The 23,330-nt window shown below is 46.3% G+C and overlaps 2 protein-coding genes across 2 annotated transcripts; both read left to right on the plus strand.

The window, feature by feature from the left end:
* The first annotated feature begins 1,319 nt into the window (after positions 1-1,319).
* Positions 1,320-3,297, plus strand: CIAO2B (cytosolic iron-sulfur assembly component 2B). The gene is made up of 5 exons (XM_082290245.1): positions 1,320-1,568; positions 1,639-1,718; positions 1,922-2,047; positions 2,527-2,572; positions 3,078-3,297. The coding sequence occupies exons 1-5, from the start codon at positions 1,430-1,432 to the stop codon at positions 3,173-3,175; spliced, it is 489 nt and encodes a 162-aa protein (XP_082146371.1). The 5' UTR covers positions 1,320-1,429; the 3' UTR covers positions 3,176-3,297.
* A 14,668-nt stretch (positions 3,298-17,965) lies between these two features.
* On the plus strand, positions 17,966-21,808 carry RRAD (RRAD, Ras related glycolysis inhibitor and calcium channel regulator). Its single transcript, XM_082290068.1, has 5 exons — positions 17,966-18,046; positions 18,191-18,528; positions 18,676-18,749; positions 19,262-19,466; positions 20,940-21,808. The coding sequence occupies exons 2-5, from the start codon at positions 18,195-18,197 to the stop codon at positions 21,215-21,217; spliced, it is 891 nt and encodes a 296-aa protein (XP_082146194.1). The 5' UTR covers positions 17,966-18,046; positions 18,191-18,194; the 3' UTR covers positions 21,218-21,808.
* The last annotated feature ends 1,522 nt before the right edge of the window (positions 21,809-23,330 follow it).

Consider the following 23,330-nt stretch of genomic DNA (forward strand, 5'->3'; position numbering starts at 1 on the left):
GAGCTCCAGTACAGTCCCTTAGCACCAGTACAGTCCTGAGCACCAGTACAGTCCCTGAGCTCCAGCACAGTCCCTGAGCACCAGTACAGTCCCTGAGCACCAGTACAGTCCTGAGCATCACCAGTACAGTCCTGAGCTCCAGTACAGTCCTGAGCACCACCAGTACAGTCCCTGAGCACCAGTACAGTCCCTGAGCATCACCAGTACAGTCCTGAGCACCAGTACAGTCCCTGAGCACCAGTACAGTCCCTGAGCTCCAGTACAGTCCTGAGCACCAGTACAGTCCTGAGCATCACCAGTACAGTCCCTGAGCACCACCAGTACAGCCCTGAGCACCAGTACAGTCCCTGAGCACCACCAGTACAGCCCTGAGCACCAGTACAATCCCTGAGCACCAGTACAGTCCCTCAGCTCCAGTACAGTCCTGAGCATCACCAGTACAGCCCTGAGCACCAGTACAATCCCTGAGCACCAGTACAGTCCTGAGCACCAGTACAGTCCCTGAGCACCAGTACAGTCCTGAGCACCAGTACAGTCCCTGAGCACCAGTACAGTCGCCGAGCACCAGTACAAGCCCCGGGCGCCACCAGCTCGCCTTACCTGCCCCCGGCAGCGGCCCAGCAGCGGGAGCGCCAGTCGCAGTTCATCCGCTGTCAGTGCCACAGGCAGGGTAAACAGGGCAAATGTGAACAGCCTCCAGAGCTTAAATTCTACAAAGTTCTCAAAAAAACCCCCTTAAAACAACAAAAACCTCACCGAAACACCACGACAAACAAAACAGAGCAACAAAACACCCCCCACCCCAAACAACCGGGATTAGAGATTACAAATAACTAGAAACTAACGATTAAAAAAGAAGAAAAATCAAAATAGTTAATTCTTGCCTTAATCCCCTTTTAAAGGAGTGTATGAAGCCAAAGTATGTTATGGCTACACTCTATCACTCCAGTTTAAGTTTGCGGGGGATTTTTTTGTTTGACTTTTCAAAGCAGGGAACAGATGAGATTAACAGCTTTAATCGGAGCATCCTTGGCAGCACCGGGCCCAGCCCGGAGGCCCCTGACGGACACTGCGCCGCCAACCGCATTCGCTTCCAGCCTGGAACTGCAGCCGAGCGCCTGATCCGGGGCTCGGGGGAACCGGGCCCGCTCCCGCCCCTGGCAGGCTCCCTCAGAGCCGGGCCCGCCCCAATCCCGCCCCCGGGATGCTCCCTCAGAGCCGGGCCCGCCCCAATCCCGCCCCCGGGAGGCTCCCTCAGAGCCGGGCCCGCCCCAATCCCGCTCCCGCTCCCGGGAGGCCGCGCCCGCCCAGGGCCCCGCGCGGTGCGGCGCTGATCGCGGTCCGTGCTGGTTCCGGTCCGGGCTGGTTCCGGCGCTGATCGCGGTCCGTGCTGGTTCCGGTCCGGGCTGGTTCCGGTGCCGCTGCCGCCATGGTGGGCCCGGGCCCAGGCGCGGCGCCGCTGGAGAATGCAAACCCCCTCATCTACCGCCGCTCCGGGGAGCGCCCCGTGACGGCTCGGGAGGAGGACGACGAGCTGCCCGACGCTATCGACGACCGGGAGATCTTTGATATCCTGCGGGAGCGGAGGGCAGGGTCGGGCGGGCCGGGCCGGGCAGCTCCGCTTTCCTTAACCCGCACATCTCATCCGCTCCATCAATGACCCCGAGCACCCCCTCACCCTGGAGGAGCTGAACGTCGTCGAGCAAGTGCGAGTGAAAGTGAGATCCCCCCGGGATGTGCTGCCTCAGCCGTCCGATAGCTAATTGTTTTTGAAAAATACTTAAATATATTCATCGTAGTACCTAAACATAGTACTGAAAAATGCCAATGAACAAATCTGTGAGCGGGTCGAATTTGACCTGCAAGGCCTCGGGGTAGGCTGGGGTGAGAGCAGCGGGTTTGTTGGTGTGTTTTCCCGCAGGTGAACGATGCCGAGAGCACGGTGTCGGTGGAGTTCACTCCCACCATCCCGCACTGCAGCATGGCCACCCTCATCGGCCTCTCCATAAAGGTCAAACTGATCCGCTCTCTGCCCGAGAGGTTCAAGGTGAGGGGTCAAATCAATGGGGAAAGCAAAAGAGGGGGATTGTGTTCGGAAAAATTTAAAAAAAAAAGGCGGAAAAAAGAAATGCTAGCTATCTTATAGTGAAAAATAACTGCTTTTTTTTCATTTTTTGTGTGAGGGAGACTGCAGGAACCAGAGAGGGCAGTGGGCTGAAATATCAGTGCACAGTTGTGGCTCTGGGGCTGTTGTCATGGGCCAGTGGGGTTCTGAGGGAAATCCCTGCAGTGCTCTGTGGCACGGCAGGAGGAGAGGTCTCACCTTGGCTGAAGCAGGCTTAAGCAGATGCAAATGCAGAATACTCTGTGATTTCAGACTTTTATTCTGTTATATAGAGTAACTGATAGTGGCAAGAATGTCCTTTCCCCCCTCTTTTTGTTACTATCCTATTTTTATTAGTTTGAACTTAACCTTCCAATGTTTTGTCGAACTCATCCTCTGTTTCTTTTGTGATGCTATTTCAGCTGGATGTTCATATAACACCAGGAACACATGCCTCTGAGCACGCAGGTAAGGCTTTTAGTCCTCTCTTGGGTGGTTTTTATATCTGTTTTAATCTTGAAAATTAGAGAGGAGAGAGATTCCCACAGCTGCAGAGCAGCTGCTCGGTGTCTGGGACTTCCCGTGCGTCGGATTCTGGGGGATGTTCCAGAGCAGGAACATGGAGTGTCACTTAGATTGTTCTGTGGTGTTCTTTAAACATCTCCTTAGGCAATCTGTGCTCTCAGAGAGTCACTGATTTGCCTGAGCACTCGGAAGAGGGGAGGAAAATGGGAATTTCTTGCGTTACACCTCCGGAGCAGCTCCCTGCTGCTGAATCACGGCCAGCTCGCTGGATAACTGTGATGACAGACAGGCTCTGCCTTTAGACAGCAGCTCTGGGGTGCACTTGGCATCCTCAGAGCTGCCTTCAGTACCATGGCAACTGTGATTATGTGTCTCAAGGTAAAATGCTTTCAAGAAGACATCGAGTCCCAATGCCCTGACTGGTTTCTTGTGGGTTTTGTCTGCACAGTTAATAAACAGCTCGCTGATAAAGAACGTGTGGCAGCTGCTTTGGAAAACTCTCACCTGCTGGAAGTGGTGAATCAGTGTTTGTCTGCTCGGTCATAGTTGCCTGGTGAGGAAGTCATTGGTATTCTGATCTGTTAAACTAATTTTGTATAGAAGTGGTGATGTTACATTATACATAAATCTCTGAGCAAAATAAAATCACTTAAATTCTCTTGAAGAAATGTTTCTTTGCTCTTTCAAAAAATGCTATGTGGGGAGTTAGCTTTCAAACAGCTACAAAAATATAATGAAAATTGGCTTTTTCATTGTATGAGTCATTACACAGGTACAATTTTTCATTAAAGATATTTTTTTTCAACCTGTTTTTAACTTATTTCTCACTACTAAAAGTAAGTTATAAGCTGCATTTTAGAAGTGGATTTTGCACACTGGACTAAGCAAGTACACCAAGATAATTTTAAAATCTTTGCATTCCTATGACAGTTTCAGACTGCTGATATAGTTTTGGCTTCAGACATCACAAATTGTACAAGCTGGTGTGTGCAAAGTTGGAGGACATTTAGCAGTAAGTGTCCACCCTTCCAAATCGTGTATCTGGTTTTAATTATCTTACCTTGGATTAGCCAAAAATGGAAGGCTCTCTAGACTTGTATAAATCATGGTTTATTTTTAATTACTACTTCATTAAGGTAGGAAATACAGTACCTTTGAGAGAGGTTTTATTTGTGCACCTGCACAGGAGTCATTAACAGTTCTCAGTATGAACAGCCTAGCAGGCTCTGCTGAAAGACTGTCCTGGCAGTGTTTGACAGCTGAAGGACAAGTTTTGCTTTAAATGTCTTGAGATTTAATGCTAAAACCCAGCCTATGCTTCTGCTTTGGGAGCTGTGGCATTCACTAAACTGTTGTCTTTGACAGACACGGACAATAGAAAAAACCATTAAGAATTAATTTGAATTTTTGTAGAAGATGTCTTTAGTCCTGAATCACATGGAAAAATAGCAGCTTGTTGAGAAATCCTGTTGGGTATTTTGGTGCATGCACACATGACAATGTTGCTTTCATTGCCATCAGTTATCTGGAAAATAAGATATGCACTTTCTAAAATAGAGGTTGTGCTCACCAGTTTGGTGGCAGTGCTTTGTATTCCAGTAGCATTTTCTCTGGGAGGGTCTGAGATGCTGTTCAAAAAGGGTGAAGCTCATGGACATTGTGTAAAGCACAGCCTGGCAGTCCAGTCCAGTGCTCCAAGTGTGACATCTGAAGTCACACAGCAAAATAGGAGAGAAACAAAGCCAGACCTTCCCATTTCAGAATTGAACCTCCCTGTTTGCACAGGGCTTCTACAGAAAGCCGACTCTGCAGCAGCCTCACCTGCTCATTTGGCATCCTTTGAATGGGCAGCACTGCTGGGATGTATGAATGAAACTGGAAATAAAGACAGTATTTATGTAATATTAATATTGGGCAAGGAACAGAATGACCCAGCTTTCTTCTCTGCCTCTTGTTGAATCACTGAGCTGATTAGTTCTGACATTGCCAACATTTGCACCACAGATGAAACTTCAGCCATGGTAATGCATGCAGGCAGCTCCCAGGCACCACGCTTGGTTGGTTTGATTTTGTTTTCTGGTTTTTGGTGGCTTTTTTAAAAGAAAATAAATTTTGCCTCCTAGATTTTGGGGAAGAAAGAAATGCCAGTATGTGCCAGGGGGAAAACAGAAGGATGATTAAGCTGCCAACAGATTGCTTCAACCTGCACTTCAAATGGAGAAGGAATCAGTAAATGGTGCTTTGCTGAAGCTCTCTGCTTGGCTTTCACAACTACATAATACCAGTATTAAATTATTTGTTGGGATGTTGACACTTGCCTCATGAAGCACACTGTACACAGCAACCCTGGGGATGCACTTTGTGCCATTTACCTTCTCAGGGGAGTAACAGATTGTGTTTGATGGTTTACATTTATAGTTAATAGTTGGGGGATGACTTTTCAATAAGGGGAATTTGCTGTGGGTTTTGAAGGAAGAGGTCTGACTTCTGCTGTTTAGGGTGGGAGAATTTGATTACTTTAGATCTGACATGTTTGTTTAAGTGATGTGGATGTTGTATTTATGATAGAAACAACCACGGTGACTTTTCTGAAGGCCCCAGGCCCTTCTGTCCAGGCTCCCTCAGCTCTGTACTTGCTGATAATGTACCAGCCAGTGCTGGTGAAAGTCTTCCATCCTGCTTTTAATGATCATTAGCTGGTTCCTGTTGTATGGAGACAAAGTGGGAGAAGAAAACACTAATTTGTTGGAAATATTTCTTTTCAGATGTTTATTTTTCCAAAACTAGCCCTAAATTTAGCCTCTGGAATGCTTTGTAATTGGACACATTCCATGAGAAACTATGACCCTTTGGAGCAGCTGTCTTGCATACAAACAGCCTCATTCAAGTCCAGGAAAAATGCCAGGAGCAGACATCTGCTTTGCATTCCTGGGCTCTGGGCAGAGCCTTCTGAGGGTGGCTGGATGGCATTCCCCACTCCCACTGTGGCCAGGGGCTCCCTGATGGCATTCCCTGCTCCCAGGGCACTCCCAGGGCAGTTGTCTGTGCTGTCCCTGCTCTAGAGGGTGTTTGAGCCCGCACACCAAGGCAGCTCCTGCACCCTGGGGCGGGGGCAGGATCCCTCCCACTGCTGCCACAGTGTCCCAGCAGCCTGAACCTGCTGCAGCCTGTGCATGGCCCAGGATCACCAGTGGCAGGGAAGCAGCTCAGCAGCTTTGTATCCAAACCTGTCCGTGGAAGAGCTTCACCCTTGCACGACACTCTTTCCTGTGGCCCTTGGGTGGAGCAGCGTGTGCCGCACACTGGAAATGTTAATTAATAAAAGCTATTTCGGTATTCTGGCTGTGCTCAAGAGTGCTGTGTCTGCGTCAATTGAGGGCTTTGATAAAGATCTCCCTCTGGAGCTTTGATTTATAAACTCTGTGTTTTACAATTTTTTTTTTATAGCTGTTAAAAGCATTTCACTTCAGCCTGTCAAGCAGAGAACTGGACCACTTTCCCTTCCTTTACCAAATGCACTGTTTGGCATCAATACAGACTGAAGAAGTGGAAGAGGCAACGTTTTTCCATAGGCAAAAGAAAAGTTTATGGCAAAATCTCTCTGATGTTACTAAGTAACAGCAAAGAGAACCAAACTAGGGAAAGCTGAGGTGTGTTTGAGTTTGCTGGTATGTCTCACAGCCATTTGCCAGCAGCATTTAATAGCGCATAAAATTTTCATTCCACAAAATGCTAAAAATACAGGGCATTTTTACAAAATGCACAAATAGCAGAGAGCCCTGATTTTGTCCAACAGACTTCAGTAGCTGCACAAGACATTCTGTCACACTCTGTGACCTCTTCACCTTTCTCTTACTATCAACTCATACATTTTATTATTTTATGTCCTACCTGTAAAGAGCTTTTGCATCCTGCCACACACAGGGTGTCTCCATTCCTTAACTTTCCTTTGTGGAAAGGAGTAGCACTGTCTGCAGTGATAAAAACCTCCTGGTTCTTTGGATGGATGGATGGATGGATGAAACTCTGCTCTCCCACTTTCATCCCACCACTCCTCAAGGTCTCTTGCCAGTTGTCTCATCAGTTTGTTGCCTTGCAGCATCTCATTGCAGCACTGGCACCCTTCAGACACCAAGGTTCTTGAACAGGAGCTACGACAGGCTCTGGTTCCTGCCATAGCTCAGCTTCCAGAGCACGACAGGAGGGAGAGAACAGGCCAGAAGTTAATTTCCACTCAATCTGTGGAAAAAATATGACCTGGGAATGAGGAGCAGCTGCTGCCTGGGACCTTTGGGAAGAGAAAGAGAAACGGCAGGGATGTGCCACACCTCCCTGTGCTGCCACTGCCCTCGCATGGAGCTTCTGCTCTGCTGGAGGCTTTGTCCTTCAGATGGCAGGGAAATAAGTGAGCTCCCATCACCTGATGCTAAACACCTCCCTCCCCTCTGCTTTCCTCCTTCCCTACAAGCTGCCTGCCTGGAGGGGAGGTTCCCACGTGGGGCCTGTAGCCCAGGCACGGCCGCAGCCTGGCCCCCCCGTGCCCTCCCTGGCTGGGCTGTGCCACATGCCAGGAGTGCCCTGTGCTGCTGCCGGGCACTGCTGTCCCACTGTAGGTGGGTCACACACAGCAGGAGACAGGAGGATCAGGAGAACCAGTATCCCCATAAACCCCATGTTTTAAGCTGACAAAGGGAGATCTGGCCCACTTGCCAGCTCGAAGTGCAGTGGCCATAGGGTTTGGGCACAGCTGTGTCCCTGCTGAGCCGAGCAGGACCCAAGTGGCTGGCAAGGCATCGCTGCCAAACTCTGCTGGACCTGATCCTCCCTGTTGTTTTGATGTAACTTGGAGATGATGGTTTATCATAGCACTTTTTTTCCTAATTGGCCCAGATTAGTTCCTTCTGGGTTCCCATCAGGTGTGCCACACATGGCTTTGACTGAAATAACCTCAGGAGGTCGTCAGGAGCTTGCTTAACCCTGGGATCCCTGGTAGCTTGATTTCTCCACTTGGCTAATGGGAGAGCTGGCACATGCTCTGCCTAAGGATTATGAAGGTATCTAAGCAGTAAAATACTTCTTATTTCTCCTGCAAAGTGACAATCATTCATGTAGTCTGAAATGCTTGCAGAGAAAAACAATAAATGCCAACAGATTTCATTTTTTTCCCTAGTTTTTATTACTGAAAATCATAAAATGGTTTCACTAACACTGCAGCCAACCTTTAAAAGAAACCCCAAACAATTGCTTTTTAGGCAGAAATAATTAGGAATGAGTCACATAAATTCTTTCTGTTCAAATTTGTACTGATTTATTTTCATAAAAACATTTATTCAATGGGTTTTTTGAAACATAAGTCAACATTGTAAAGAGCCTGTCAAATGCTACTTTATTAATGTTTCTTACTAATGACAAAATTGACTAGGAGCCTGAAACAGGAGCTGTTGTTTAAAAAATTTCTTCCCCTTTCCACTCACCTTTTTGGGTCTGATACTGAACATTTAAGACCTTTCACTGAGGTTATACTCTGGATTATATTCTTAGCATAGAAGTGATGAACTTTTGTCACATTTATCTTTGTTTATAAGGACAGTATGGGGCCGTTCCTAGTAAAACAAGAGAGTAAATTTATTTTTTCAAACAAAACGTAAACAGTGTATCAACTTTAATTTCAGTCATATCTGCCTTCCTTTAAATGCATATGTCGTTTGGGTGCACACAGGTCAGTTCATCTGTAGTTTAAACAGTTGGCTGCACAGGAGAAGTACTTATGCACCTACCAAGACACAAAATTAACTGGTTTTCTGCATTTTATGGTTGAATAAATAAACACTGTAGCTTAGATGCAAATGCTATACACATCAGTTAATGCATCACGTTAGATTAGCCCTTGCAATATATTCTGCTAATCCTTAAAATGGCAGGAATTTGAATTTTGCTGGGAGCGTTATGAAGCCGATGCATCTTCCTCTGACATTCTGCCGCCCTGCGGGCTGCAGCCTCTCAAAAGCTGCTTGAGTCTTCCCCTGACTACAAGGGAATTGTGTCTTCTCCTGGCTTGCGTGGCTAACTGGGCAATCCCTGCTTCGACAGGATGCGAGAGACACGAATCGTGCCTTGGTCCAGCTGGGAAAAATGAAAGCCAGCCCCCAGAGCGGGCTGTGGAATACACAAATAAAACGAGGTGCCAAGGAGAGGAAACACACGAGAGCTACCGAGGCTGTGATGTAATGTCCGTGAGCAGCCGCAGTCAGGTCTGGGCCAGCAAAACCTCTCGCCGCAGGAGCGCCGCGCACTGAGCCCGAGCTGCCACGGCCAGGACACCTCGGGACGCTCCGGGATGGGATTTTTCCCTGCTTCCCGCAGCTCTGCCAGCGCCGAGCACGGCCCGGGCCAGCCCAGCCTGGGAAACTCCGCTCGGCAGCGCTGCGGGTCCGGTGTGTGACGGCACGGACAGACACACCCGGCGAGCCGGAGAACAGGGAACGGCGGGGAAATGGGAACGGGGATGGATCGGCAGCCGGGCCGGGGTCCCCGCAGATGGAGCTGCGCTCTCGGCCGGGAGCGGCCGCACAGCCCCGCGGGCACGGGCGCGGCACCGCCCGGAGCGCACACACTGCCCGGGCACCTGCCTCTGCCGGCCCCGCTGTGCCGGCTTCACCGTCCTCATCCCGGGCTCCAAGGCGTGGTTCTGCTGCCCGGATCATCTCGGTTTTTCTGATATGCACTTGACCAAATCCCTTCACGAGCAAAAAGTCAGTGTACACCATCCACAGCAGCTCCGTCCCTACATATAGTGATGGACTGTTCTTACAACAGGATGTCTTGTCCATTCATAATTTTTTTTTTTTTTAAAGCTGACACAGTTTCGGCTGAACTAAGATACAATTTATTTTGGTCGACTTGGTAATTGTTGAAGCATTCAATTTTAATCTGGGTGATGGTTAGCGAAATCTGCCAAAAATCGTTTGTGGTTTTAGTCTTTGTAAAAAACCTCACAAATGTGTAATAGATACAGAGAAATAAATAAGAACAATATAGAATACATGGTTATTTTCTGTCACAGCTCATCAGGGGAAGCCTATGCATCAACAAGACTTGGTGGTGCCAGGATGACAGACTCATTTCTCCAATGAACCATTTTCTTCTTATATGGCAAAAAAGCACTGCATCTGTATGAGATCATCTAGAAAAATCCTTCTTCCTGTAAAATACTATATTCTTTTTCGTTGCCTAGCTACATGCTGCTGTTACCCTAGAAGGCTGTAGATTCATTTGAATGATTCTGGTGGAGCTGGTGTGCTTGAAGAGAGGAGTGATGCAAATTTATAACCCTTGTAAAGATATGAAAGAAAGGGGGGTGTGTGAAAGAAAGGCTTTGCAGCAAAGCAATTTACTGTATTTGTCATATTCTTTTATGACATTAATAGTTGAATAAAGACCATTTCACCCCTCAGCCCGGGGTGCACGAGCAGGCAGTGAGTGACTGACACAGACTCGATGTTTTTCTTGTGAGAGTGTTTTTCTTGTGAGAGTCTGATCCCAAGGAAATATTTGCCTGGTTCATGTTAATTGCTGCTGTGAGTAAGTGTAGAGAAGGGAAAAGAATGCCGAGGCCTGATTCTGATCTCATTTCCAAAACTGTGACGTGGAAAAATGCCATGAAAAGCAACCAATGGGCTGAATTCCATTAGCACCAGAGAATGGGATGATCACTGAGTCTTTCACTGAATATAAGTAGCTTTGATGACTTGGAAAATGAAGTGCCTGAAGCCCAAAGGTTTACATTGTAATGTGCCTGTCAAAAATACCTCTGACTGGAAACTCCTCATGCATGAGACATGCAGAGATTGAGAGCTGAGCAATAACTCCCTGTCACTTTCCCAACGTGATTGGCAGCTCAGGATGCCCGAGTGAAGTGAAGTGAGGTGAGGTGACAGCCTCACTGAAGACTCCAGTATGCTGCTGTTCACTAGATGTGGGGTATTTGCCTGTGGGAAGACGAACAGGGAAATAAAGTTATTTCTTACCTGCTTCACCGTAACTGGTTTGGGTGTAGGATGTCCTTGATATGCATTATGATTTTGTAGTTTTGCCTTTAGGACTGACAGACTTTTAGCACTGGAGTTTTGATTCAGATTTTTCTAGTTAGGGCTGGATTTCAAATTAAGATCTGCATTTGCTTTCACAAAATATCATTTTTCAAGTCTACTGCCTATAAACCTCTTTAGATAAGACACACATTTCATACCATTCTCTTACCTCAATCTAGGCTTGTGCTTGCTCTCTGTATTTAATAATGAGCATAAATACTGACCATTTTATATTTTTTTGATAGAAGGTGGTAGAAAATGAAGCATATTATGATTGTAATAATTACATAATTTCTCAAGAATAGAATCAGAGAGAACTTTGACAATTTAAAATGAGAAAAAAAAAGAGAATTCTTTTCATTCTAGTATACTTCTACAATAAGAATTTTGAAGGTTTTCACCAGAATGTCTTGTATAGCAGCAGAGACAAAGCAGGAAATGTGACATTCAAGAGAGGGAGAGATGCCTTTTACTGCTGTGGTGCAAATACGGCATTTGCCAAACTGAGCATATTCCAACTGGACAAATTCTCAGTTTTTCCTGGAAGAGATGATAATATCCCTCACATCCAAATTCCCACACGCTTTACATGGGTGATTCCACTCAGCAGAGGAAAAGACACCATAAATTCTGCACTGGCTTATAAAGAAGTACAAAGCTTTTCCAATTCAAACTCTTAAGTCTCCCCTATGATTGTGAGGTTTTGTCCCTTCTTCAAGGGTTTTTGTCCCTTTTTCAGGGGTTTTGTCCCTTTGTTTATTGAAAGATAAGGAAAATGGAGTTTCCCCACAAGGGAGACAGGAACAGACTTTGTCACCTAAAGCAGAAGGGCGGATATGTTTGATTCTGTCCCCACCAGGAGCCTCACGTAACGTGCAGTGATTCTCAGCATTGCAAATGCACATTTGGACACAGGACAGAAGGCATCTGTGTAAGAAAAGACACATTAAACATTCCTTGTCCTTTTTTTCTTATCTGGTACACAGAAGAGGGCAGCACAGCTGAAGTTTCACTTTATATTGCCATAAACATTTAAAGTTGTGTTTCTGTCCTGTGTCCTTCTCTCAGCAAGGCATCGATGTGGCTCTGAATGCTGGAAGCCTGTTGGGTGTTTCCTCTGAGGATCACAAGGCTGCTTCTATTGTGGGTTTTCAATCCAGGGAGACTTTTCCTTCTTCACCTGTCATTTTCATGGAAGTACCTACAATATGACAACTCTATCCAGATATTCAGAGCTGTTAACACGCAACTTTTGAAGACTCTGTCCTGCAGGTGTATGGAGAAATGAACTTGTGGGTTAGCAAGGGTCGCTTTAGGCTGTTTTCTGCCCTATTTCCTGCCTAGTAAATGCTTAGTTCCTCAATAAAATAGAAGCAGGTCTGCAGAAATGTTACTTGTAAACAGATGCTAGGAATTCTTGGGATTAACAAAGAAAGCAGAAAGCCTCATTATCCACAGTGAAAGTCCATGGGAACATGCAGTTTGAATAATCCATGTTTCCAATCTGTGTACTTTCTGTCCCCTAATGTCTAAAAAGATGTATTAGTACAGATAGAGAAGGGCAAGTAAGGGTTCCTGTTTATACACGGAGTGAGGAACTCCAGGTTCCTAAGCCACAAGAGAAAACTCCTGCAGAAAGCTATAAAACCACTGCATGTGTGGAGAAAACGAGCGAAATCTTATTTTCTGCTTCACCATACAGTAAATGGGGGTCTTAACAGGGCATTGAAAATCTTTGTGTGCTAAAAAACAGTTTGAAAAATATGCAGAAAAATCCTTCATCTAGAGCCTCTGGTGGTTGTGTGTGTGGAGTTTTAATTGTGTTTATCGTGTTCTTATTGTGCACTCTTCCTTAGATATCTGCTACTGGCAGCTGCTGGAAACTGGCTGTAAGCTGAGTCTGACCCAGGATGGCTCCTTTAATTTGTTATTGTAAATAGACTCATTCCTCTCGCCAAGAGCTATTGCTGGTAAACAATAAATCTTACATTCTCAGTTTGCTTCCTTAGCACTACGTAATTCTTAGTAAGACTGAAAGCCACTTACTTTGCCCACTCCTTAAACCAACTGTCTGTAAATTCAGAAACCTTTTCATGGTCTCTGAATTCCAGATATTTCTCTTAAAGGAGTTCTGAAATCCCCACTAAGGAGAATAGATCCCGCAGGAACCGTAACAGGATATTTAGCATTCCAGTCGTGGAGGGATGATGTATGTCACACACATTGGCTATGACAGATTTACTTCTGAAAAAGAGGAATTAGGGGTGATTAAAGAAAATAATTATGGAAGTATCTTAGGTCATGTTCTGCTTTTACTCCAAACTTGAAATGCAATAGGGGCAAACAGCTGACCACATACAGTACGTGCTGGGACTCCAAGGGGGATCCAAGCACCCAAGCTCTGCGTCCTGTGGCCAGGGCAGCACGAGCAGCTGCCGTCCCAGTGAGGAGGAAACTCGCAACTGAAAAACTGAAATGAAGTGGGAATTTGAGGTTAAACTAAGACAGAATGTTTTCCCCAAGTGTACCCCAATATATATATATTAGTATTTTACTAACAGTCTGTGAAAAAGAAGCTGAGGAACTCCACAGGCACAATGAAATTGGATCTGCCTCTTGTGCAACTCCTCCTTTTCGGGGCAGTGATTCACCTGATTATCTAGTACTGGAAGTTTTGTAGCTTACTCAAAGCAGTGAGAAATTCAGAGCAGCTGAAAGATGAACCACATTTCCAGTTATTCTTGTCTCTAGTTATTTTTTGCACTCCTTTGCAAGAGTTTCAGAAAGACAGGCCTTTGCTTTACGTTATGAGCCATGGACTTGAAATGTACCTATTTTACCAGTCTCTGCCTGAAAATGCATTCTTTTGCAGTGGTCTTTGGAATTTCTGGTCTGGAGCTGAGAGGAAGCACAGTGGCCATGAAAGGCTGATTTGTTTTGTAGCTGTAACAATGGTTTTAGTTGGGTTTTGCTTGCATTTCTCCCTTGGCCCTCTGTGTAAGCTTTCTAAGCTGTATCGATTTCTATTGACTCCAGAGCTCATATTTCTCACATTATTGTTTCAGCCCAAATTCATGGCTACCACTGCTCAATCAAAAATATTACCTGCTATTAAATCCAAGAGTAAGTATGAGGGAAAGCATGGCCCCTGGGCTGGAGGGGTGCCTTCCCTTGGCAACACCCAAAGGCAGGGGCAGTGTGGATGTGACATTTGTCACCTTCCCACAAAGGAGTTCCTGCAGGGCTGAGAGCTCCACCACTGCTGCTTTTTGTACAGTTCAAAGAGTCCCCTGCTTTTACCCCATGTATTAACAGCAAGACAATGGAATGCAATATGCCTCACGTGAAAAGGTCTGATACAAACTGAACCAGTCAGCCCAGGGCTGTTCAGTTCACACTAATCTGTGATTTTAAGGGTGATGGTGAGGAAAACTTGACACTATATTTGTACTATATCCTACTTTTTGTGGGATAAGGAAAAAAATGTTGTTTTTCATTTCCCTTTACCTCTATCTCTCTTGCTTAGGTTTAAAACCCCAGCATATTTCATACTGCTGCCTCTGTCTCTTCTCCCAGTGGCCTGAGTGTGTCAGTTCTGTAATAAAAATAATAATAAATGCTGCTATTTCTTTCTCAGTCCAGGTATTTGGGAGGTAGCCAGGCTCCTGCTTCTGCAGGAGTAATTCTTCATATAACTTGGCAAGAACAGACCCCTGTGGATATCTCCACCGTTTGTATAGAAATAACTTCACCCACATAATGGCTGATTAATTAGACTTGAGCAGTGCAGATGAGTTGAAAAGTAAGGAGGAGAGAACCCCCAACTTCAGTGCAGAGCCACACTGAGAACAGTGCTGACTCCCCAACCTCGCTGCTCTTAATCCAGCCTTTGGATTGTTCAAAATATTCCTATTGTTCCTAATCAGTTGTGAAACTGTTCTGATGTAAGGCAGCAGCAACCCCTCAAACTGGAAATAATATTAATTTGATGTAAAAAATATAAATTCTATTTCTAGTACGGCATTTGACCTTGAATGAACACTGATGAGGAAGAATCACAAAGAGTTAATGCAACCGCCCCAAATTTTCCTTTTTAACCTGAAAATTCGAAGGGGAGGGAGTTAGGTATTACATGCTTAGTTTTGTTTAGTTTTAACTTAGTTTAGCACTGCACACTCTGCAAAACCTGTGCTCGTCATTTAGGCCATGAAATGCACTTTGCACCTAGTACAGAATAAGGGAACCTCTTTGGCTCTGTTGCCCCAGGAATACATAACTGGAAAACCAGGATCAAACTGCATGTTCTACATTTTCCAGATGATGAAATGTACTCAGGCCAACAGAGTGCACTAGAAATGAACACTTGTGGAAATGTGAGTGGGAAAAGAGACAGAGGAAGAATAAAACAGGAATGAGATAACAGAAGAAAGGAAACTGGATGTACTACAACAGTGAAATGCAAAGAAAGACACCTTAAGTGGAAAGTAAATGAAATGAGGAAAATGAAAAACACACAAAGAGGAAATTAAACTGAAAAAAAAAGGTAATCCCTTTTTAGAAGCTAGAACAATAGAAAATAAGAGTAGAAAAGCAAGGCATGAAAATCTCTTTTAAATAGAAATAAATTACAGTTAATGTATCTTTTAGAAGCATGGTCACACAGAAGTGGAAATGGAGGGCAGGTGAGAAAGAGATGATCCTAAAGTCCTTCAAAGAAATGGAAAGACCAGTTGAAGCCTGTGGACTCATGCACCCCACTGAAATCAGTGGGTGCCACAGTAACGTATACACAAAGATACAGCAATAATTACCAGCAAATAGGAAAAATACAGCAATAACTACCAGCAAAGAGAATTACATGCTATGTGAAGAGATGTGTTACGTTTCTCAAGTGATTAACCTGAATTATCAGCTAATTCCTTCCAGCTTCACAAAATAGCTGGACCTATTAAGATCAAAGGAGACGACCCAGCTCCGTGACCCCTGTGATCCCCGCAGGCAGAGGGGAGCAGGAACAGCCTTGGCACGGCGCTGCTCATCCCTCCAGGAACGAGTGAAACCCCGGGGACACAATCCAAGGCCGTCTCACTTTCCATTAAAAGACAGTCAAGGCACCCAGTGCCACCCAGTGCCACCCTGAGCAGCATCCTGTAACCATGGTGGTGTTTTATGACCATTAATTCATTACTTGTACCTGGGTGCTGGCAAAATACCCCGGTATTTGCCACGGAATACTGAATTTTCTCTATGATTTCTACTGGGTGTAATTTTATTTTCAGTTCCTTTTCCTGCTGAAACACTGTTCTCTCAAAGTTTTTATTCATCACTTTTGCATATGCCTTTCCTGATAGTTTTTGGCTAGCAAGGGGTCTATGTCGCATTTACATCATTAAAATATTCATAATTCTCATCAGCAAAAGGCTTGGAATAAAATACAGTGTCTTTGTCAATGAAATTCCCATTTTTAGTGTGTTTCCAGTCAGTAGTGCTCTATGTGGCACAGAAGTGGCACTGTCTCTTTGGTTCTGTTGCTTCTCAGATTTCCCTTTTTTCACACAGAAAAGAATTAAAAATACCCCCACTTCATATGTCAATGTCTGAAGTGTGACCCTGACACACAGTATAGGCATGCAACAAAGTGGTGCAAAAGACTTGAAGACTCCCTGGGAATAGTTCCAGTTGACAATTTTAAGCAGAAAAATCCAAAGTTTAAAAAAGTCAACTGAAGACCAACCATATCTAGAAATGTATTTACATAATAAATTGTTTATGAACTCAGAATGTTCAAGGTGGTTTGGCAGATTGCAGTTTATCCAAATACCCACAGTGTACTTCCAGTAGTAACCATAATTGATGTAATAAATGATTCCAAATGCCACCAGAGGTTTCTAACTTAGTTCAATCAGCTGAAACACACATGTTTTGCCACCAAACTCTGACTATTTAAACTGACAAGGCTATTTCGGTTGCTGTTTTGTGAGACAGGCAGGGAGAACTTGCTGCAAGCGCTTAGTGATCTTTAACTACCACGTTAACACCCCCAACTGCAGTTTATCAGTGTGACGAGGCCAAAACCACTGCAAAAGCGTGGACGGGAGAATTACAATTGGCTCCTGAAAATAACAGAATATTTGCTCAGCCCAATCCCACAAATTTTTTCTTTCCCTCACTTTATTCCCTACATCTCTAACTCCGTTTCCATCACCTCCCTATCTCTTGCCTTCTTTAACCTTGTTTCTGCCGCTCATTTGGAAACCTCTTGAACTGACACGAGTTTGATGGCAACTGTCCCTGTCCAGAGTCACAGGGATTTTCCCGCTCTGCTCGGGCTGTAATCTTTCGGGAGCAGGGGCCAGGGCTATTTTGGCTGTACAATGTCTAACATGTTTCGGTTGCTAGGTAAACAACAAACTGTATACACGGCGCTGGGTGAGCCATTCAGGAGACAAGTATAGTTATCTGGTGAGTTCTTTCTTCACCCGATCACATGGGAATGACCGTGCCACTGATGAGATAAGACTTTGCTTTGCTGCTCAGGTGAAGGCAAGAGGAGAATGTGACCCTTATGTTTGATGTTGGCCTCCCAAACCGTTCACTCCGCACGTGGGGGCAGCGGCGCGCCCGTGTGTGCGTGTGACCCCCGGCACGGGCGCTGCTCGGAACCCCCTCCGAGCGCCGCGGAAAGCAAGCACAAGGAACGCAAAGAGTGCAAGCATTGTCCCTAACACTGCTGTACACGCCAGGAGTGCACCCCAGCTCCCGCGCCGTGACAGAGCCGAGGGAAGCTCCCTGCGCGCTCCCTGCGCTCTCACGCGGGCTGGGAGGGGAAACAAGCGACACACAGAGCAAATACTGCGGGCATTGCACCGGGGGCATCGAGAGGGCAGCGCCGGGCGGTGGGGCCGAGCCCGCCAGCCCCACTGTTTCCACAGCCGCGCTCCGGGGCCAGCCCTCGCCGCCCCCCGGCGCTCGCTGCCGGCCGAGCCGCGCCGACGGGCGGGACTCCCGCGCTGACAGCGGAGCGGAGCGGAGCGGATCGTGCCTCCCCCCACCCCCGGGGGGCTCCCGCCTCCTCCCGGGCTCCCCGCGCCGCTGCCACCCCCGCGCAGCGCCGCGGAGCCCGCGGGGGCGGAGGCGCTGCCGGCGGATGCGCTGGCGGAGCGCCCGCCGCGCGTCACGGCGGGGAGGGCCCCGCGCCTCTGCCGGGACATAAAAAGCGGCGCGGGGAGCGGTGGCGGCAGCAGCGCTCGGGGAGCTCCCGCGGCGGCCATCGGGGAATCCCTCACTGAGCCCTCACTGCGGCCCTCGCTCCGCGCAGCACTCCGAGGTAAGCGCGGCTCCGGGGCGGCTCTGCGGGGCGGGGGCTGTGCGGGGCAGCGGCTGTGCGGGGCAGCGGGTGCTGGCGGCTCCGCTGTGCCCGCAGCCCGTGCTCTGCCCGCAGCCCGTGCTGACGGCCGTGCTCTGCCCGCAGCCCGATGACTCTGAACCGCGGCGACAAGCGGCGCGGCAGCACGCCGTTCGCGGCGCAGCAGCACCTGCACCGCCGCAGCATGCCCGTGGATGAGCGCGACCTGCGGCCGCTGCCGCCCGACGAGCTGTCGGGCTTGGTGCGCTGCACCTCGTACAGCCCCGGCGGCGCGCACCGCCAGAGCTGGGCCTCCGACTCCTCCGACTCCGTCACCTCCTCGGGCAGCGACTCCGACGGCAGCCTCTACAAGGTGATCCTGCTGGGCGAGCACGGCGTCGGCAAGACCAGCCTGGCGCGCATCTTCGGCGGCGTGGAGGACTGCGCGGACGCGGAAGAGGCCGGTGAGGGCGCGGGGCACAGCGCGGCTCGGAGGTGCGGGGGACCCCCGCCTCGGAGCCTCCCCTACGGCCACCCCCTGCCAGGCCACCGGCAGGGATGGAGGACAATAACTTCTTTTTCTGAACTTTTTTTTTCTTAATTTTCCATAGGCAATACATACGACAGATCAATTATAGTTGATGGAGAAGAAGCGTCTCTCGTGGTGTTTGATATATGGGAGCAGGTACTTACAGCTTTTTCCTTGTGCTTTTGCTTTATGGCTTGGTCTGTAGTTCTCTTTAAAAAAAAAAGTAGAAATAGAACAACTGTGCCTATTTCTTCAATCAGACAGGTGACATAAAAAAATTAGAATTCGTACTGCCTTTTGTTCTCTCTGCAATTAATTTCTTGTAGCTAGGCAGGCAGTCTAAAACCCTTCATAGCGCTGAGTGAGACTCTCTTAATGCTTTGAATAATCAGCATCTTACATGAGCAGCCAAGGGAATTACTGTAAAATTAGAGATGGTCAATCTGATCAGTGCAGACTTGATACTCTTTCTGGAAATGAGAGGTTTCTTTTGTTTTGTGTTTTAAATAACAGAATCTTTGAAATTTTGGGGAGGTTGGCTTACTTTTACTGACTTTTTATTAAAAAGCTAAGAAAAGTATCTTTAAGGTGCTTACAGTAATAAATCATTACCCAGCATGGAATAGATTTTTCAGCACAATAAATCTGTTTCTTGTCTGTTGTTTCAGGATGACAGCCAATGGCTCCAGAACCACTGCATGAAAATGGGAGATGCCTATATTATTGTATACTCAGTGACAGACAAAGTTAGTTTTGAAAAGGCTTCTGAGCTAAGAATCCAGCTGAGAAGAGCAAGGCAGACAGAAGACATTCCTATTATCCTTGTGGGAAATAAAAGTGACCTGGTCAGGTCCCGGGAAGTCTCAGTTGATGGTAAGAGACACTATGAATTTTGCAAGTGCTGCCTAAAGTAGTAGCAAAGGCTATGCAGGATCATGGCCAATAGGAACGGTCTGGGTTTGGTGTAGAAAAGTGTATGATTTGAGGTACACTGGGGAAATGGAGCCAGCTGGTTCATGCTGAAGGATTTGGTACCACAGAAAACACTGGAGATGGTGGTGGGGGAAGATGTGTGGCTGAACAGAGTTCTGAGCTGCAGCGGGAGAGAAAAATGCATCACAGCTGCAGCTTTAGCACAGGGCTTCGTGTAGGATTATTAAAGCATGGTACATGTGCAGCAGCCCTTGCTAGGCTCAGGATGTGACAGTCTGAGCTGTGCCATGTCACAGAGCCCAGGCAGCCGTAGGAAAGGAGATCCCACACAGCCTGTGCAACCCTTTCTTCTGGAGGTGACTTTGAGTCAAGCTGGTGGGACCAGGCTCACGCTACTCAAAAGTCTTTTTGTATATCTTCTCCAGTTGTGATCAGTGAGAATCCTTTCAGTCAGTTCCAGCTACCATTTAGGTACTTAGAGCACAGGAACCACTGCCAACACCACAGTATTGATTCTGCTTGTTTAAACATTTTGTGAGGCTTTTTGTTTGCTTGGGTTTTGTTTTGGGGTAGATTTTTTTTTTTTGTTCACCACTGGAGAAAGTACTCTGAAATATTGGTGCCTTGATGATGAACCATCTCTCCCTATCTGTTTTGCCATGCTCCCAGTGTTAAATTCCTGCGCAGAAAATTTCCGGGAGTTCATCAGGAGAATATTACTTTTTTTCAGGCTGGGGCAGGGCAGGGCTGACCTGTTCTGACATCTGTACTTTCCTCAGGTTTACAATTCTGCCATTATTTACCACAGCTGACTGTGGAACTTCATGCTGCAGCAATGTTTCAGGGTTAAATGCTTATGTCCAGAACACTGAACATTGTGTATTTCAAAAGCCCTGGTCAGATCCAGTGGTGCACAACCTTGTGACCTCTACCAGTGTTTTCAGTGACTTGACCTTGTGGCCTGTATCAGGTCCATTTCTGTTGGTGTGGAAAATTCACTTGTTACAGCAAGGCAGAGGCGCAGAATTGCTCAACAGCTTCCAGAATAAACCCCATTTCTTCCTGTACCTCACACTGTTCCATATCAAGCAGCAAGCATGCTTCCAAGGGTCTCTCCTAAATCAGCTTTAGCTTTTAAACGGTACAGGGACAGCCTGGCTGAAGGACTTTGCTGCCATGTGTTCATTCCATTGATCAAATGAGATTTCTGACCATACCACAACAAAACCAAGAAGAGTAAGGGGGTGAAACCGTGAGAGCAAATTTGGGTTTTCCTATTTTGCAGTAAAGCTGTTTCATGGCATTGAAGCCACTCCCCTTACTTAAAGCAAATTTTTGTTTTGTTTTTCTGCCAGTATATATGAAGAGAAAATGTCCATCTCCACTCACCTTCTTTTTTGTCTTTCCATGCAGAGGGCCGGGCCTGTGCTGTTGTGTTTGACTGCAAGTTCATCGAGACCTCAGCTGCTCTGCACCACAACGTGAAGGACCTGTTTGAAGGGATCGTGCGGCAGATCCGGCTGCGCAAGGACAGCAAAGAGGACAATGCCCGCAGGATGGCCAACACCAAGAGGAGAGAGAGCATCAGCAAAAAGGCCAAGCGATTCCTTGGCAGAATTGTGGCAAAGAACAATAAGAAGATGGCTTTCAAAGCAAAATCGAAGTCTTGCCACGACTTATCTGTGCTATAGGAGCTTTCAGCAAGGCCAGGTGTTGCACATGGGATGAACAAGCACCTGACTGTTCAGAGAAGTGTGTAGATGATCCTCGTGGTGGTAACAGCAATGACTTTTCCTTTGAGTCTCTCGTTAATGCCTTAAGGTGCTCAAGCAAGTCTGGAAGTTACACTACAGTGCTTCATTGATAGATGGTTTAAGTTTCAATGTGTGCAAGTAGATGAACTGACTTGAAATATGAGGCTTGACATGCCCACTGTGTACATATGTTCTATATCTTCTTGTCTTGTGGATACCAGAGATGCAAAGATAAGAAAGGATGATAACTATCACCACAGACTTGTCTCGTTTGCAGAGCAAAACAAACTTGTACGCAGGCTCGTACACTCCTTTTAGTATAAAGCAAGCAATGATAAATCTTTTTAAATTTAAATGGGGGGGGGGGGGGGTAGAACCACAGTAGAATGGGAGAAAACAAATTATATATATATTTAAATACAGAACAGATATCATTTTATGAAGTTAATTTGCACTTCCATTAACTGTTATTCAATTAATTGGTTACTTGTTTACATGCAGATTTTATAATAAAATATTATTTCCTGTTATAATAAACTGTGCTTTTCTCATAATGTGGATAAAGAATGAGAGAACAGTATTTTTATACTGACTTTTTTCCACTGTACAAAATGTTATACACAGACTGAAGATTTACATGTGATAAAGTTCTGGAACAAGATGAATCAGGAAAATCCTGTGTCCTTTTCTTTAACAGAGAGTTTCTTTAAGAAGTAAACCCTGCTTTTATGAGCACTCTGCTTCAACAGCTCTTCTTGCAAGGGGAGGCCCTGACCCTTCATATTATTTTTCATCCTCAACCTGGTTCTCATCAGCTCTGGCAGGAACAAGGCTTTATATACTCCCTTTAGTTAGATTGATGTCTTGTGTTTATACTGATAAGTTGAGCCCTGTAATGTTTGAAGTCCTCTCCTGGCTTGAAGGTCTTGTGCTGCAGCCCATAAGCAAATGCAGGAGGTTGGAGTTTTCCTTTTTGGCAGCAGTATAACTGTCCAGCCTATTCCCACTCCTATAGATACCGTCCAGTGGGTTCAAGTTCAAAGCAGCCTAGGAAGGGAGTTTGAAGGAGTTGTAGGATTCAGTTGTGTACAGTGGCCTTCAGTGCTGTCCAAGTTTTCATGGCAATTTAGTTATAATCCTCATTTTTCCAAGAGTTTCCCCTATTTGCTATGAATGAAATTCAAACAGGTTGCAGTGCAAGAGCTGGGACTTAAATTCCTCTTCATAGAATGTATTCTCTTAAAGGTAATGCATAAACTCAGTTCTCAAAACCCATAAAACACACAGTTCTCTGCCCCGTTCCACTTTCCCTGCCTGATTCCAACTCATTAGAGATTGTTCCAGCTGCCTGAGAGCCCAGTTTGTCCATGGTTTTGAGGGGCTGAGCTTTCCCAAAGCTCTGGGAGGCTGCCTCAGGTCTCACACCTTACACTGGGCTTCCAGAGCTCGGGAAAACAACTCTCCATGGAGTTACCTCAGTGCTCGGGCACTTACTAGGGAGCAGGGCAGGAATACACATAGGGAGTGCAAAAATTTGCAAATTAGCATCTCCTGCTGCACTGCTGGTGGGCCTGGCTGCTTACATGCCCACTTTAGCTTGTGTTGCTGCTAACAGGTCACATTTCTTATGACAAGAAGTGTTGCCTTTGTGTTCTGAGTGGTCTAAAGTGAATGGTTCTGTCCTGCAGTCAAAGCTCACATTTACCTGAGCAGACATTTTAATTGGATTTGGCTTTTTTTCCCACTAGCCTTGCTTTCTGGCAAGCTATTTTCTGTTATATATCTATTATTATCTGTTGTATATCTCTTATTATCCATTATGGGACATCTGACCACTGTCAGAGTACGGCACCAGGCATCTCTGTACATGGAAGCTTTTAATGTCAACACCAAAGCAATTGCTCTAATCCTGAAAATTCAACAGCAAGAGTGTCCAAATGTGGATAAATGTGGCACATCCCTATTCAGGTACATGCCAAGGTTAATGACAAAACTGCATCGTTGTTGGCACAGCCTCGAACTTCTGGTCGCCCTTTGCTTTCACAATGAC

This window comes from Coloeus monedula (genome assembly GCF_965178545.1).
Source record: "Coloeus monedula genome assembly, chromosome: 13".
In the NCBI taxonomy this organism is placed as follows: Eukaryota; Metazoa; Chordata; class Aves; order Passeriformes; family Corvidae; genus Coloeus; species Coloeus monedula.

Bases quoted from the DNA above. Each gene is read 5' to 3' on its own strand.
- CIAO2B (XM_082290245.1), top strand. From the start codon at position 1,430: ATGGTGGGCCCGGGCCCAGGCGCGGCGCCGCTGGAGAATGCAAACCCC. The intron at 1,569-1,638 runs ATATCCTGCGGG...CTTAACCCGCAC, and splicing joins CGACGACCGGGAGATCTTTG to ATCTCATCCGCTCCATCAAT. The intron at 2,048-2,526 runs GTGAGGGGTCAA...ATGCTATTTCAG, and splicing joins CTCTGCCCGAGAGGTTCAAG to CTGGATGTTCATATAACACC.
- RRAD (XM_082290068.1), top strand. From the start codon at position 18,195: ATGACTCTGAACCGCGGCGACAAGCGGCGCGGCAGCACGCCGTTCGCG. The intron at 18,529-18,675 runs GTGAGGGCGCGG...AATTTTCCATAG, and splicing joins CGCGGACGCGGAAGAGGCCG to GCAATACATACGACAGATCA. The intron at 19,467-20,939 runs GTAAGAGACACT...CTTTCCATGCAG, and splicing joins CCGGGAAGTCTCAGTTGATG to AGGGCCGGGCCTGTGCTGTT.